Source organism: Polypterus senegalus, chromosome 6 (genome assembly GCF_016835505.1).
Source record: "Polypterus senegalus isolate Bchr_013 chromosome 6, ASM1683550v1, whole genome shotgun sequence".
NCBI classification, from domain to species: Eukaryota; Metazoa; Chordata; class Cladistia; order Polypteriformes; family Polypteridae; genus Polypterus; species Polypterus senegalus.
The window spans coordinates 176,250,589-176,264,745 of record NC_053159.1 but is presented as its reverse complement, the minus strand read 5'-3'; the positions used below and the strand labels follow the sequence as shown (position 1 = coordinate 176,264,745).

Sequence of the window (14,157 nt, the reverse complement as noted above, 5' to 3'; positions counted from 1 at the left end):
TTTCATACAAACAGTAGCTCAAAATGCTTTACATATTAAAGAATAGAAAAATGAAAGACACAATTATTAAACAAAATAAATCAACATTAATTAACATCGAATAAGAGTAAGGTTCAATGGCCAGGGGGGACAGAAAAACAAAAAAACTCCAGACGGCTGGAGAAAAATAAAATCTGTAGGGATTCCAGACCATGAGACCACCCAGTCCCCTCTGGGCATTCTACCTAACATAAATGAAACAGTCCTCTTTGGATTTAGGGTCCTCACGGAAAACAATGATGTAAATAATGTCAACAATACAATAATATTATGGATAGTGTAGTGTAATGGTTAAAGATTTTATCTTTTTAGTTGCCTTGACAAGCATTTTAAAATGAATTATCTGTATAACATATTTAGAATTTTAGTCCCCACAATTATTTGCTTTGTGACTCAGAACAAGTTATTTATTACACTTGAATCACAGCTGTCAAACTGGGAAACAACACTATTGTACTAGACCGGATAAGTGCATTTGGGGAATTTTGTCAAGGTTGTACAGTGGATTCAGAAGGTATTCAGCCCCCTTCACTTTCTGTACTCTTTATTGTGTTGTAGATTTAATTTTAAATAGATACAGTTGCCATTTTTACCCATCAATCAACACTCAACAACCCATCATGATAAAAGTGTAAACGTGTTTCCAGAAAGGTCGGTTATTTAATTAAAAATCTAAAACTGAAATCTCTCATTCATAGAAGTAATCAGACCCTTAATTCAGTATTTTGTGGATGCCCCTTTGCCAGCAATTATAGCTTTGAGTGTTCTTGCCTAAGCCTCTACAAGCACACTTGAATTTGTCAGTTTTTCTCATCTTTCCCAGCAGATCCCCTCAACTTCCATTAGATTTAAGGGGAAGCGTCTGTAAACTGCCATCTTCAGGTCTCTCCACAGATAATCAAAGGAGTTTTAAGTTGGGCCTTTGGCAGGGCCACTCAAGGACACTGAAGTATTTGTCCTGAAGCCACACCAGAGTTGTCTTGGCTATGTACTTGGGGTCAATGTTGTGTTGAAAGATGATCCATCGCTCTGGTCTGAACTGGTGCACACTCTGAGAAGCAGGTTTTCTTCAAGGACGTCTCTGAATTTCCCTCAGTTCTCGCCAGGCTCCCTGTCCTTGCCACTGAGTGGCAACCCCACAGTATTATGCTGCCATCACCGCGCTTTACTGTAGCGATGGTATTAGGCAGGTAATTTGCCGAGCCAGGTCTTTGTCAGACATACTGCTTAGAGTTTTGCCCAAAGAGTGAAATGTGTGTCTCATTAGACCAGATCTTTTCCCTCATGCTATCATAGGCCTTGTGGAGCTCGGCCCGGACACAGACAGGCAGACATCGTTATAAGTCACCCACAACATGTTTATTTACACTATTATTTACAATGATGCACACACAACCCCAATCTTCCCAAAAGTCCTGGCCAACAACAGAATGCCTCTTTTTCTTCAGGCCGCCTCCTTTCCTCTCCTCCAAGACCTCATCCTTCTTCCACCCGACTCAAACCCCCGCATGGAGGGAGGCGGCCCCTTTTATAATCACCCAGATGTGCTCCAGGTGCCTCCCGACAATCTTCCGCCGGCACTCCCCAGTGTGGCGGAAGTGCCGGCTGCGCACCTGGAAGCACTCCAGGTGTCCCCGATCCTCTTCCCCCCAGCACTTCCCGGTGTGGCGGAAGTGCTGAGATCCAGGGCTCCATAGGCATTGGGGCGCCCCTTGGCGGTGACCATGGGCCCCTACAGGGTTGAGCTTCAAAGTTCTGTACCCATGGTCCCCATAGCCACCAGGGCGGTCACCCCCATGTGGTCTTGGGGAGGCGTAAGCCCTCCTCTGGGACATCCCAGCCAGGTCGCCCCCCCCCAGCCACCTGTGACAGCCTTTAAATGCCATTTGGTAAGCTCTAAGCGGGGTGTCATATGACTCTGTATCATTGAGTGCCACTGAGATGGTCACCCTCCCAACTGGTTCTCCCAGTTCAACAGGGAACTGCTAAAGCTTTCTTAGAGTGACCATTAAACTTCCCTTACTAAGGCCCTTCCTGCCCAGTTACTCAGTTTGGCCAAAAGATGAGCTCTACAAAGAGTCCTAGTGGTTCCAAACTTCTTCCATTTCAAAATTATTAAGGTCACTGTGCTTCTGGGAATACTCAAAGCTTTAGAAGTGTTCTTATCCTCTTGCCCTGATATGCGCTGCACCAAAATTTTATCCCAGAGGTCTACAGAAAGTTTTTTGGACTTCATGGCTTGATGTCTGTCCTGACATGTAGTGTGAATTATGAACCTTCTAAACACAGGTCCATGTGTGGCTTCTTAAATGATGTCCAGTTAATTCAGTTTGCCACAGGTGGACTAAAGTCAAGTTCTAAACACATCTCAAGGAAAGTTAAAGCAAACAGTTTGCATAGTAAGCATAGTTTGAAGTGCCACAGCAAAGGGTCTGAGTACTTCTAAGAATTAGAGATTTCAGCTTGTGATTTTTGTTGAGTTTGCAGACTTGTCTGAAAATGTGTGGTCATTATGAGTTATTGAGTGCAGATTGATGGGCAATAGTAGCAAATGTATCCACTTAAAATTAAAGTCATGACACAATGTGTGCAGAAAGTGAAGGGGTCAGAATACTTTCTGAATCCACTGCATATAAGTTAAAAGACAAATCCCAGGTTCATTTCCCACCGTTGCCCCTTCATGTAACATAAAGGTTCTCACCAAGAGATATGGAAATAATTGTTGTTAAAGTGTTTTGGGATGGCATCTTCAGACATTTTTTATTTATTAGTTCTTGTTGCAGAAACATATAAAACTACTGTAAGTATAAATAATTATACAGTATAAAAGTCCACTGCTTTAGTACTGAGTACTACCAAGTGATGCTAGATAAGGGTTTTCATTCCAACCCTTTTCTTAATTAGTGACCTGTTTTTTGCAGCTAATTAACTTCTTTTGAATTCATTTTAATTGATTTGTTTTTTAAGATTTGTTCCCCTGAATTTCTTTATCGTTCCTCTCGATTGCTTCATTTCTTTCCTTAAAATGGCACCCAGACAGAAATGAAATGTGAACTGAGTGAGCCAACAGAAGACTAAGTCAGGGCCTGAAACTCCAACCAATTTCATTCCAAGCAGTTGTTTAATTTGGTGCTGAGTCTTGTTGTTGATTAAACTTGCTCTTTAATTTGATGGCTTGTTGCTGCTCTCATTGTGCAATAGCAGACATTTCTGAAATTGTTGATTTTCTCTTCTCTAAGAGCTCCATTAAAATCGTTTGTGGACCTGAGCAGATCAACATTCCTGAGACCTTCATCTTTCTTTATTTGCAGATATCATATGATAGACACTGTATGCTGGTCCTGGTTGGGCTCATTTTGTATCTCAACTTTATTTGGCATCTAATTGAGGAAAAAGAAACAATTAAGAGGTCTGAGTCTTCAAGAGCAAGTCAATTACAATTCATTCAAAAGAAGTTCATTAGCTGCCAAAACAGGGCACTAATTAAGAAATGGTTAGAATGAAAACCTGCAGCCACTGGGGCCCTCCAGGACCGGAGTCTGAGAACCCTGTGCTAGAGTAACAGAGAGTTAAACACTAAAGTTTACTTTTGCGTTACATTTTTAGCCTATCATACAATACCCCAATATATATTAAAAATAGATAGATACATACATACATACATACATACATACATACTTTATTAATCCCAAGGGGAAATTCACAGGAATCCATTGCTGCTGAGATTACATAAAGAAGTATATTTGGTGGGATGCTGAATGACAAAATTAGGTTGGAGTTTATTAATCTTGCCATCAGTAATGGTACAGAGAACACTCCATTATCAAAGTCCTTGGCTATTGTCAGACCCACAGCAGTGGTAGACAATAATGTGTGCTTTTCTAAATGAGTTAATGTTTGTCTTACCTTTAATTTTAAAATGTTTATGCATCAGTTACCATGTTTGTTTTTGTCCCCATGGGCTGCATCTAGCAATAAACACTATTTTCTTTTTATAGGTCATTGGTAATCTGAAGTACTACTGATTTTGACATGAGGCCCCAAAAGTGTTGATGGTGTCCATTTATTAATTGTTGTACAGTTATCAAATATGTTTCTAAATGCTAAGCATTTAAAATAGAGTGTTTTGTTACTAATAATGAAGAACTAAACAAAAGTACTACCCAAATATGAATAATGAATGAAAGGCAAACATATTTGATCATGTGCATATTAATAATACATACAGTGAAGGGAAGTAAGTAAGTATTCAACATTTTCTTCTTTCAACATATTTCCAATGCAGCTATGCACATGAAATATAGACCAGACATTGGTATTAACTCAACAAAATGACACAACCAAAGACATCATAACATTCTAATCCATTAAAAATGTATGTGCAATAAAGTGGAGTGACACAGGAAAAAAGTATTGAACATCCATCCATCCATTTTCTAACCCGTTGAATCCGAATACAGGGTCATGGGGGTCTGCTGGAGCCAATCCCAGCCAACACAGGGCACAAGGCAGGAACCAATCCTGAGCAGGGTGCCAACCCACCACAGGTCACACACAAACACACCCACACACCAAGCACACACTAGGGCCAATTTAGAACCGCCAATCCACCTAACCTGCATGTCTTTGGATTGTGGGAGGAAACTGGAGTGCCCGGAGGAAACCCACGCAGACACGGGGAGAACATGCAAACTCCACGCAGGGAGGACCCGGGAAGCGAACCCGGGTCTCCTAACTGCGAGGCAGCAGCGCTACCACTGCGCCACCATGCCGTCCAGTATTGAACATGCTAACTGAAATCTGTTCAGTTGTGGTTGGGTGGAGAAGCCTTTGCTTGCAATGACAGCTTCAAAATGCTCCCTCTATAAAGAAACTAGTCTCTCGCTCGCAGTATTCAGATGGGATTTTGGCCTGTACTTCTAGACAATCTTTAAATTTTGAAGATTCCGGTGGAACCGCTGGTAAATCTTGATCTTCAGTTCCTTTCATCAGTGTTTTGTTCGGTTTAAGTTTAATGATTGACTGAGCCATTCCAACACCTTTGTCTAATTGGTTGTCTTCTTTGTAGTGTGTTTAGGATCGTTGTTTTGCTGGAAGGTCCACCCACATCTCATCTTCATCATATTTCTTTTTTATTTTATTTGTTTTTGATGTACTTTGCTAATCCCTGAGGGGAAAGGTATCTTTCCATATGACCTTTTGTGGATCAGAGTGAAGAGTCGGTCTTATACAGCACCCCTGGAGCAATTGGTCAGTTTAAGGGCCTTGCTCAAGGACACAACGGAGTAGGATCCCTTCTGGCAGTAACGGGATTTGAACTAGCAACCTTCCCAATACCAGCACAGATCCTTAGCCCCAGAGCCACCATTCTGTCCTGGATGGCAAAAGATCAGATTCTTCTCAAGAATTTTCCAGTACCAGTTCCAGTGTGGAATCCGCTGGTACCATGAGAAGAGAAACAGCCCCCGTACCACGATGCTTTCATTTCCAAACTTCACTGTAGGTTTGGTATTTTTAGGGTCATATGCAGAGCCATTCGTCCTCCAATCATGGCGCATCATATTTCTTCTGGAAAGTTTCATTTTTGTTTCATCTGACCACACAACATACTGCCAGTATTCTACATGCTCAACCAAATGTTGAGTAGAAGCTTCAGTATGCCTTTTCTTCAGTAATGGAGTCTTCCAGAGTGGTCTTGCATGGAGACCATGGTGGTTGAGAGCGTCACTTATTACTTTCTCAGTGACATCTGTTCCTGCTACTTCCAGGTCTTTCCAGAGCTCTTCTTCTCAAGTATTCCCTTGGCTCATAGGCTACTCTTCTGAAAAACCACCTGACTGCACAATTGGAAATCTGAAATTGGAAATGGGTACCTCTGCCTAACTGGTTGATGGCAGAATGATTTTCCTTCCACTTGCATATAATTTCCACAGTGATGCTTATAGGAACATTTAGGTGTTAAGAAATCTGTCGGAAACAAGTGTCATTGCTGTGTTGCTCAACCATGTTGTTGTGGAGGTCTTGGGAGAGCTTTTTGCCTCTAACTGTCATGAGATGTTTCTTGTGTGACAGCTTGGTAACAAATGGTTTGTTAACTTGCAATTATCAAAGAGTGAAAGTAATCACTTAACCATCCTGCTCTACCCCAACTGATTTCTCATTAGCACAGGCAGGAGAACTCAATAGTGGAATCTGCTGCTTTAGGATTTTTTCACTCTGTGTTAAATGTTTCTTCTCCTATGACATAACGTTTTTATGAATAACAATGTTATGATGTCTTTGGCTGTTTCATTTTATTGAGTTAATACCAATGTCTGGTCTAAATTTATGTCCATAGCTGCATTGAAAATATATTTAATGAGAGAAAAAATGTTGACATCTTGAATACTTATTTCCTCCACTGTAGATATTTAAAAAATAAAAGTGCAACCTGGAAACTTATTCTTAGCTACCACATTGTTTCAGAATGTCTGATTGCAGAATAATTTGTTGTGTGTTGCAAAGGGCAGCCCTGACACAGACAGGATTAGGACACAAGTTCAAAGCACACAGGGCTTTTATTTTTTCTTTTCCCTTGTGGGAAATGTCTTCCTCGTCTCCCACAAGCACATCAAAAAACACATCCGAAACACAAGCACAATAACCAAACACAATTCTTCTCCTTTTTCTTCTTCTTTTTCTCCTCCACTCCTCCCGGCAAGCTTCGTCTCCCTCCTCCCTACTGTGGCTGTCCGAGTAGTGGCTGCTGGCTCCTTTTACAGCGCACCCGGAAGTGCACCAGGTGCTTGATGACCTACTCCCGGTAGCACTTCCAGGTGTGGCAGAAGAGCTGCTCTGTAGGGCCCAGCAGCAGCTACAGCACCCCCTGGCAGCACGCATGGATCCCAACAGGGATGCACCAAACTCTAACTCCCATGAAGCCCTGCAGGAGTCCTAGGCACCACTGCAACCCAGGGGAGGTAACGCTCTGGATAGGCTGGCTCCCCCGGTCATCCCGGCGTGGAGGCATCCCAGCCATCCGCCACAGCGTATATACTCATATATAAGTCGGGTCTTGAAACCTGAAAAATTGATCATAAAATCAGACCCGACTTATACACCCGTTCAAAAATGCAACACTTAATTTTTTTTTACATCTTCTTGACTCCTCCAACCTCGCATCAGTTTCTCAAACACATCAAATTTTGTTGCAGCAGCGTAGTTACCAGTTTCTTTCAGTACTTCAATGATGTTTAATTTAAAACCAGCTTCATATTTTTTCCTGATCGAATGCTCCATCATAGATAAGGGATGCTCTTACGATAAAGGGGTATGAGGGTGTGAGATACAAAAAACACAAATCAGTGCAAACGTCGCTTCGGAATAGTTTGGGAATTACTGTGTGGTCACGTAGGCACAATACATAGGAAAAAAAAAGGCCGTGTGCTCTGTGGTTACTCTCTCAGGTTGGCGTTAGCATATCGTAATCTCTTGTACCTAAAGCGTCAGTTTTCCGCATTCAACTTATGCGACTGACATTATAAAATAGCAAATATTATACGGTCAAATCAAGTCCCAATTTATCCGCAAGAGGATAAATATATATACGTGAGTATATATTTTTTACTTCTGGTTTTTTTCCCTATGTGCTTTTATTGACTAGCAGTTTTTAATTATTGATTTAATTTGTGTTCTGAATCCACTTACTCCAGTACATGTGGAGCAGCCAGCTTGTTATCATCCGAACTATATAAACAGGTAAAAAAAAAAAACAGTTTGGGAGGTCTGAACCATCAACAACAAGATATTGTGACCAAAGTGGAAAAAAATACTCACCAAGAAGAATAAATTGGGAGGTTCTAAAAATGGTTTGAGTAAAATGAGTGGGAAAAGAACAGCTAAGGGGTGTCATGAAATTTAGTTTGATGACGAAAAAGCTCAATTTACATCTCATCAGACCATAGAACCTTGTTCCAACTGACATTAGAGTCTCCAATGTCTTTTCTTCCAAGATGTCATGTGTGGTTTTTTTTTCATTTTCCCACTGTCCTCGACTGGTAAATCTTCCATTTTTGAAACTCCATACTGCTTATATTAAGTTTTAATGGTTTCTCTCAAGCAAACCAGGATGAACTGAATTTACAGGACTTTAATTACAGACACCCAGGTCAGCATCCATTCTTGTGAATTCTTCATGTATTGCAGCAGTAATTTGTAACTAAATACAACATACATCTGTTTCAGTCAGCTTGTGATTGCAGCTATTTCAATTAGTTTATAACTTGAGAACTGAAAAATACTATGGACACCACAAGACTAGATGGTGTTTTAAATAGTTTATAAGCTGGGAAGGGAGAGCTGTATGGATGTTTGTAAAAAGATCAAATACTTGGAGAAGAGTCCTTCATCACAAGGACAAGATAGCCAATCAAAAGTGTATAATGTCACATGTCCCGTGTCAAGTTGGGGAGTATGGACTTGTACAGTGCGTTGCCGCACCCACTACACGGAGAAACAACTCGGGATCCCGGTTTGCAACCCCCAGTCAGACACGCGGTCCAGTCCCACCCTCCGGAAAATGACCCTCTATCTGCCTCAGCCAGGTGTTAAGTGGGTGACCCCTTGGCCTGGTCCAGCCACTCGGGTCCCCAACAATGAGGAACACCATGTGTAAATTTTAACATAAACGTGGCTGGTGTGACGAACCAAAGAAAGCAGTGACAGAGGAAGTGAGACTCTAGTCACCATTTCATCTGGTCATCGGAGAATGTAATTTGTGAATAACACTGACTGCTAAAATAAAAGCCGTCCAGGACAACACTCATTGACATTTCTGATTTTCAGTAAGCTTTTCTAAAACTGTTTATATCCAGAGCTTGCTATGTATTTTATTTTCTGTTTGGTATTGTTATACAGTATACAAACCGGATTCCAAAAAGTTGGGACACTATACAAATCGTGAATAAAAACTGAATGCAATGATGTGGAGGTGCCAACTTCTAATATTTTATTCAGAATAGAACATAAATCACGGAACAAAAGTTTAAACTGAGAAAATGTATCATTTTAAGGGAAAAATATGTTGATTCAGAATTTCATGGTGTCAACAAATCCCAAAAAAGTTGGGACAAGGCCATTTTCACCACTGTGTGGCATCTCCCCTTCTTCTTACAACACTCAACAGACGTCTGGGGACCGAGGAGACCAGTTTCTCAAGTTTAGAAATAGGAATGCTCTCCCATTCTTGTCTAATACAGGCCTCTAACTGTTCAATCGTTTTGGGCCTTCTTTGTCGCACCTTCCTCTTTATGATCGCCAAATGTTCTCTATAGGTGAAAGATCTGGACTGCAGACTGGCCATTTCAGTATCTGGATCCTTCTCCTACGCAGCCATGATGTTGTGATTGATGCAGAATGTGGTCTGGCATTATCTTGTTGAAAAGTGCAGGGTCTTCCCTGAAAGAGATGACGTCTGGATGGGAGCATATGTTGTTCTAGAACCTGAATATATTTTTCTGCATTGATGGTGCCTTTCCAGACATGCAAGCTGCCCATGCCACACACACTCATGCAACCCCATACCATCAGAGATGCAGGCTTCTCAACTGAGCGTTGATAACAACTTGGGTTGTCCTTGTCCTCTTTGGTCCGGATGACATGGCGTCCCAGATTTCCAAAAAGAACTTTGAATTGTGACTCGTCTGACAACAGAACAGTCTTCCATTTTGCCACACTCCATTTTAAATGATCCCTGGCCCAGTGACAACGCCTGAGCTTGTGGATCTTGCTTAGAAATGGCTTCTTCTTTGCACGGTAGAGTTTCAGCTGGCAAAGGCGGATGGCACGATGGATTGTGTTCACTGACAATGGTTTCTGGAAGTATTCCTGAGCCCATTCTGTGATTTCCTTTACAGTAGCATTCCTGGTTGTGGTGCAGTGTCGTTTAAGGGCCCGGAGATCACGGGCATCCAGTATGGTTTTACGGCCTTGACCCTTACGCACAGAGATTGTTCCAGATTCTCTGAATCTTCAGATGATGTTATGCACAGTTGATGATGATAGATGCAAAGTCTTTGCAATTTTTCGCTGGGTAACACCTTTCTGATATTGCTCCACTATCTTTCTGCGCAACATTGTGGGAATTGGTGATCCTCTACCCATCTTGGCTTCTGAGAGACACTGCCACTCTGAGAAGCTCTTTTTATACCCAATCATGTTGCCAATTGACCTAATTAGTGTTAATTGGTCTTCCAGCTCTTCATTATGCTCAAATTTACTTTTTCCAGCCTCTTATTGCTACTTGTCCCAACTTTTTTGGGATTTGTTGACACCGTGAAATTTTGAATCAACATATTTTTCCTTTAAAATGATACATTTACTCGGATTAAACGTTTGATCTGTCATCTACATTCTATTATAAATAAAATATTGACATTTGCCATCTCCACATCATTGCATTCAGTTTTTATTCACAATTTGTTTAGTGTCCCAACTTTTTTGGAATCCGGTTTGGATTAATAAAGCCCACGTTGCTCTTATTTTTTCTGTACTTTGTCTTTTATGTAGAGCACTGATGTCAAACTCTGGTTCTGGAGGGCCGCAGTGGCTGTAGGTTTTCATTCTAACCATCTTCTTAATTAGTGACCAGTTTTTGCTGCCAGTTAACTTCTTTTGCCTTAATTTTATTAACTTGACTCGGGCACCTTTGTTGTTTTGTTTTCCTTAATTAGCAACCAAACAATAGTGAGACACAAAAGGAGCCGTCACATGACCAGCTCACCTGTGCCCATCACACAATATCTGAAAGTAAAGAAAGGTGAAGGTCTCAGTGAGGTTGATCTCTCAGGTCACAAAACTTTTTGATCGATGTTCTTAGAAAAAACAGAAAATCAACAGTTTTGGAAATGTCTGCTGTGGCAGAGTGAGAGCAGCAACAAACCATGGAATTAAATAACGGCCTCAATTAACAGCAAGAATCGGCTTCTCATTAAGAAATTGGTTGGAATTTGAAGCCCCAATTTAGCTGATCATCTGTTGGCTTGTTTCATGTCTCATTTCTGTTTGGCTGTCATTTAATGAAGAAAAGAATCAATTCAAAGGACTGAATCCTTAAAAAATAAAATTTATAAAAAATGTTTTAAGTAAACTACGGTGGGTTGGCACCCTGCCCAGGATTGGTTCCTGCCTTGTGCCCTGTGTTCGCTGGGATTGGCTCCAGCAGACCCCCGTGACCCTGTATTCGGATTCAGCGGGTTTGAAAATGGATGGATGGATGGATGGATGTTTTAAGTAAAACGATTTTATTTACTTTAGTTATAAATGCACTAAAAAGCAAAAAATAAAATTTTCTTTAACCACAATTTTTATGGTTATTTGTGACTAAATAAAATCGTAGGGTTCATATAAATTAATTGATTCAAATCATTTTTTAAACTTGTTTAGCATGTTGGGGAATTACAATGTTGTTGTTTTTTATATTTTATGATGAAAGTAGCTATTCTGTTAATTGATTGAATTAACTAATTTATGTGCACCCCATAATTTTATTTAGTCACACATAACCACGAAAATTGCGGTTAAAGAAAAGAAATATTTTTTGGTTTTTAGTACATTTATAACTACGAAAGTAAATAAAATCATTTTACTTAAAAACATTTTATATATTTTTTACTTTTTAGTTTTTGAGTATTTTGCAAATGATTTTTCTTTTATCGTTTTTCATGAACAGGACTCTTCTTTAAAAGTATTATATAATATATCTTCTTTGCAGAATTATTTGAATACTAAACAGAATTATATTTTGGTGTCTATTTTTCTGTTCATTCTCTTATGGGATTAGCGCTCAGTCACTGCGAAAAAAAATAATTGATGACAGAACGGGAAGCTTACTTCCTCACCGTGATCCTCAAGGCTACTCCTCTGCAAGAGTAAACAAGTAAAGACGGCACTCGTATTTACACTCCACTCACTGGAAGAGGTGACTCGGGGCAATCCAATGCGTCTCTCACTTGTTTGCTCCTCTACCGCACTATATTTTCTCTCTGTCGTTGGTGTGTGTGTGTGTGTGTTAATTGGAATTGCATAACCATTGATTATGGAGAAATTTGTTACGTAATTGCATCGGTTTTGACAGATTATTGTATTGTCATCGATACTGAACACGTAAGCAAAATTTGAAGAAATTCACTTCGTCAAAAGTGGGTTTAAAATCAGTTGCAAGGTTTCACCCAGACAAACATACAGACAGAGGAGTCAAGTTAACTAAAATCATTTAAAAACAGAGCTATTAAACTGAAGGGAAAAGAAGTTAATTAGCAGTGAAAACTGGTCCCTGATTAAGAGAAGGGTTAGAATGAAAACCTGCAGCTACTGGGGCCCTCCAGGCCTGGAGTTTGGCATCCCTGATCTAGAGTGATTGAAATGATAAAAGGGCCCCTAGTGTGAGTCAGATTGCTACGGTCTTATTCGCAGGGTTTATTAATGCTATTAAGGTCGCCACTCAATATTTAGAATAACTGCGGTAAAAGTAAGACTTTGTTTGGTTGGTAAGTGGTATAAAACCAAAAGAGTTGTGCTTTTATATGTGTCATGAGGGCACCCACATGTATGTCAGAGGTAGTGGATCCCTATGTAGAGAATACTGTGGACTGTGTGACTGGAAAATGACACCACTCAAGACTTGGCCTGGATTGAATCGCTGTGTGTATGTCAGTGTATCTGTGTGTCTGTTCATTTTCAAAGGTGAGAGAAGATTAACCTAGTAAATGTACGTAGTAAGTCTCACAAAATCCATGATAATACAATAAATTTCCCGTACAGTTGTGACCGGTGAAGTACCCGAGCAGCAGTTGTTGTATGCACTGTCTCTCCAATGTAAGCGACTGTAACTTGCCACTCCTTCAGATCTCTCAGAGGCCTGTTCCATGAGAAACCACTCTTAGCTGTGGCTTCACTTCATCAGTGGAAACACCTAGAATCACAGAGGATTCGTTTGCTGGGTATGTTAGAAAAACCCACATGGACACAGGGAGAAGCCCATACTCTGCTAGGACACCATTAACTGTGTTCATGCTGTGCTTTTTAGGTAATGATACAGTCATTCTTCTCTTAACTCAATTCTTGCACATCTCAATGAATGTGGGAGGAAAACCCACACATATTTGAGAAGAATATGCAAAGTGCTCAGGGAATATAATCAGACAGTGTTATCTAAACTCAGGACATTGGCTGTGTGAGTCAACAGCCCTAATCAGTGTGCCATTGGCGTTCAAATATATTATTTTTTCTTCATCGGTTCTTTACATAACTTCCGAAAGCTTTATCAGCTATGTTGATGCTCTACTTTTTAGATAATAATCTTCTTCTGCGGTCATTCTTCTTGTTACTCAATTCTGATCCTGTCATAGAATATGCAATATCAGACATTTTCTGATGTATGCTAAATGTTTTCTAAAACTCTGAACCGTGTTAGTACTTCCATTGCTATTTTTCATCCATTTTTCTCCTTTTTGCAGTCCCATCCAGACTACAGCCCTGCATTATGTCACGTCTTTGTTCATGATGTGTGCACTGAAGCAGCCACATATCCATTTCCAGATGAGAGCTTAGATATTATTCTTCTTGTCTTCGTGCTCTCATCTATTCACCCTGAGAGGTAGGTGAAGGTTACAGAAGAAAAGAAATACATCAGAGCTAATTTGTCTTCTGAGATTGTCCTGCATTGTCCTTCTAATGAACCTATTCTTTTTTTTTTTTACCCATGATAATCATACTCATGTGATCTTCAGAGCAGCAGTAAAACACTTGAGAAGCATATACTGTACGTGTACAGAGCCGACTGCATTAATCCCTCACTAGCTCATGACTTTGACATTCTGAAAAACAGGGCTGTGAGGTTTTAACTTAAACCTGAATTATTTCATAGCCTGTACTGCTGTTCCAGATGATGCACACTCTCTCTTTTTATTGTGTGTGTGTGTGTGTGTGTGTGTGTGTGTGTGTGTGTCCAGCTCACTGATTGCTATCTTGCTCCTTAAAGCAAAAGCAGGTTACACTTAGATTTTAAACTAAATGAAACATGGAGGGCAAGAAGTAAGATAATGGTAATTTGCTTGCAGTGTTTCTGGAAGGAGAACAAAA

At 40.3% G+C, this 14,157-nt stretch overlaps 1 protein-coding gene across 4 annotated transcripts in view; it reads left to right on the top strand.

The window, feature by feature from the left end:
* The window catches only part of mettl8 (methyltransferase like 8), a 167,122-nt gene that overhangs the window by 129,355 nt on the left and 23,610 nt on the right, over positions 1-14,157 (top strand). For all 4 annotated transcript variants that reach the window (XM_039757613.1, XM_039757610.1, XM_039757611.1 and 1 more), the window contains one exon: positions 13,533-13,672. In XM_039757613.1, the coding sequence (XP_039613547.1) occupies positions 13,533-13,672 (140 nt within the window). The remainder of the gene's footprint in view (positions 1-13,532; positions 13,673-14,157) is intronic.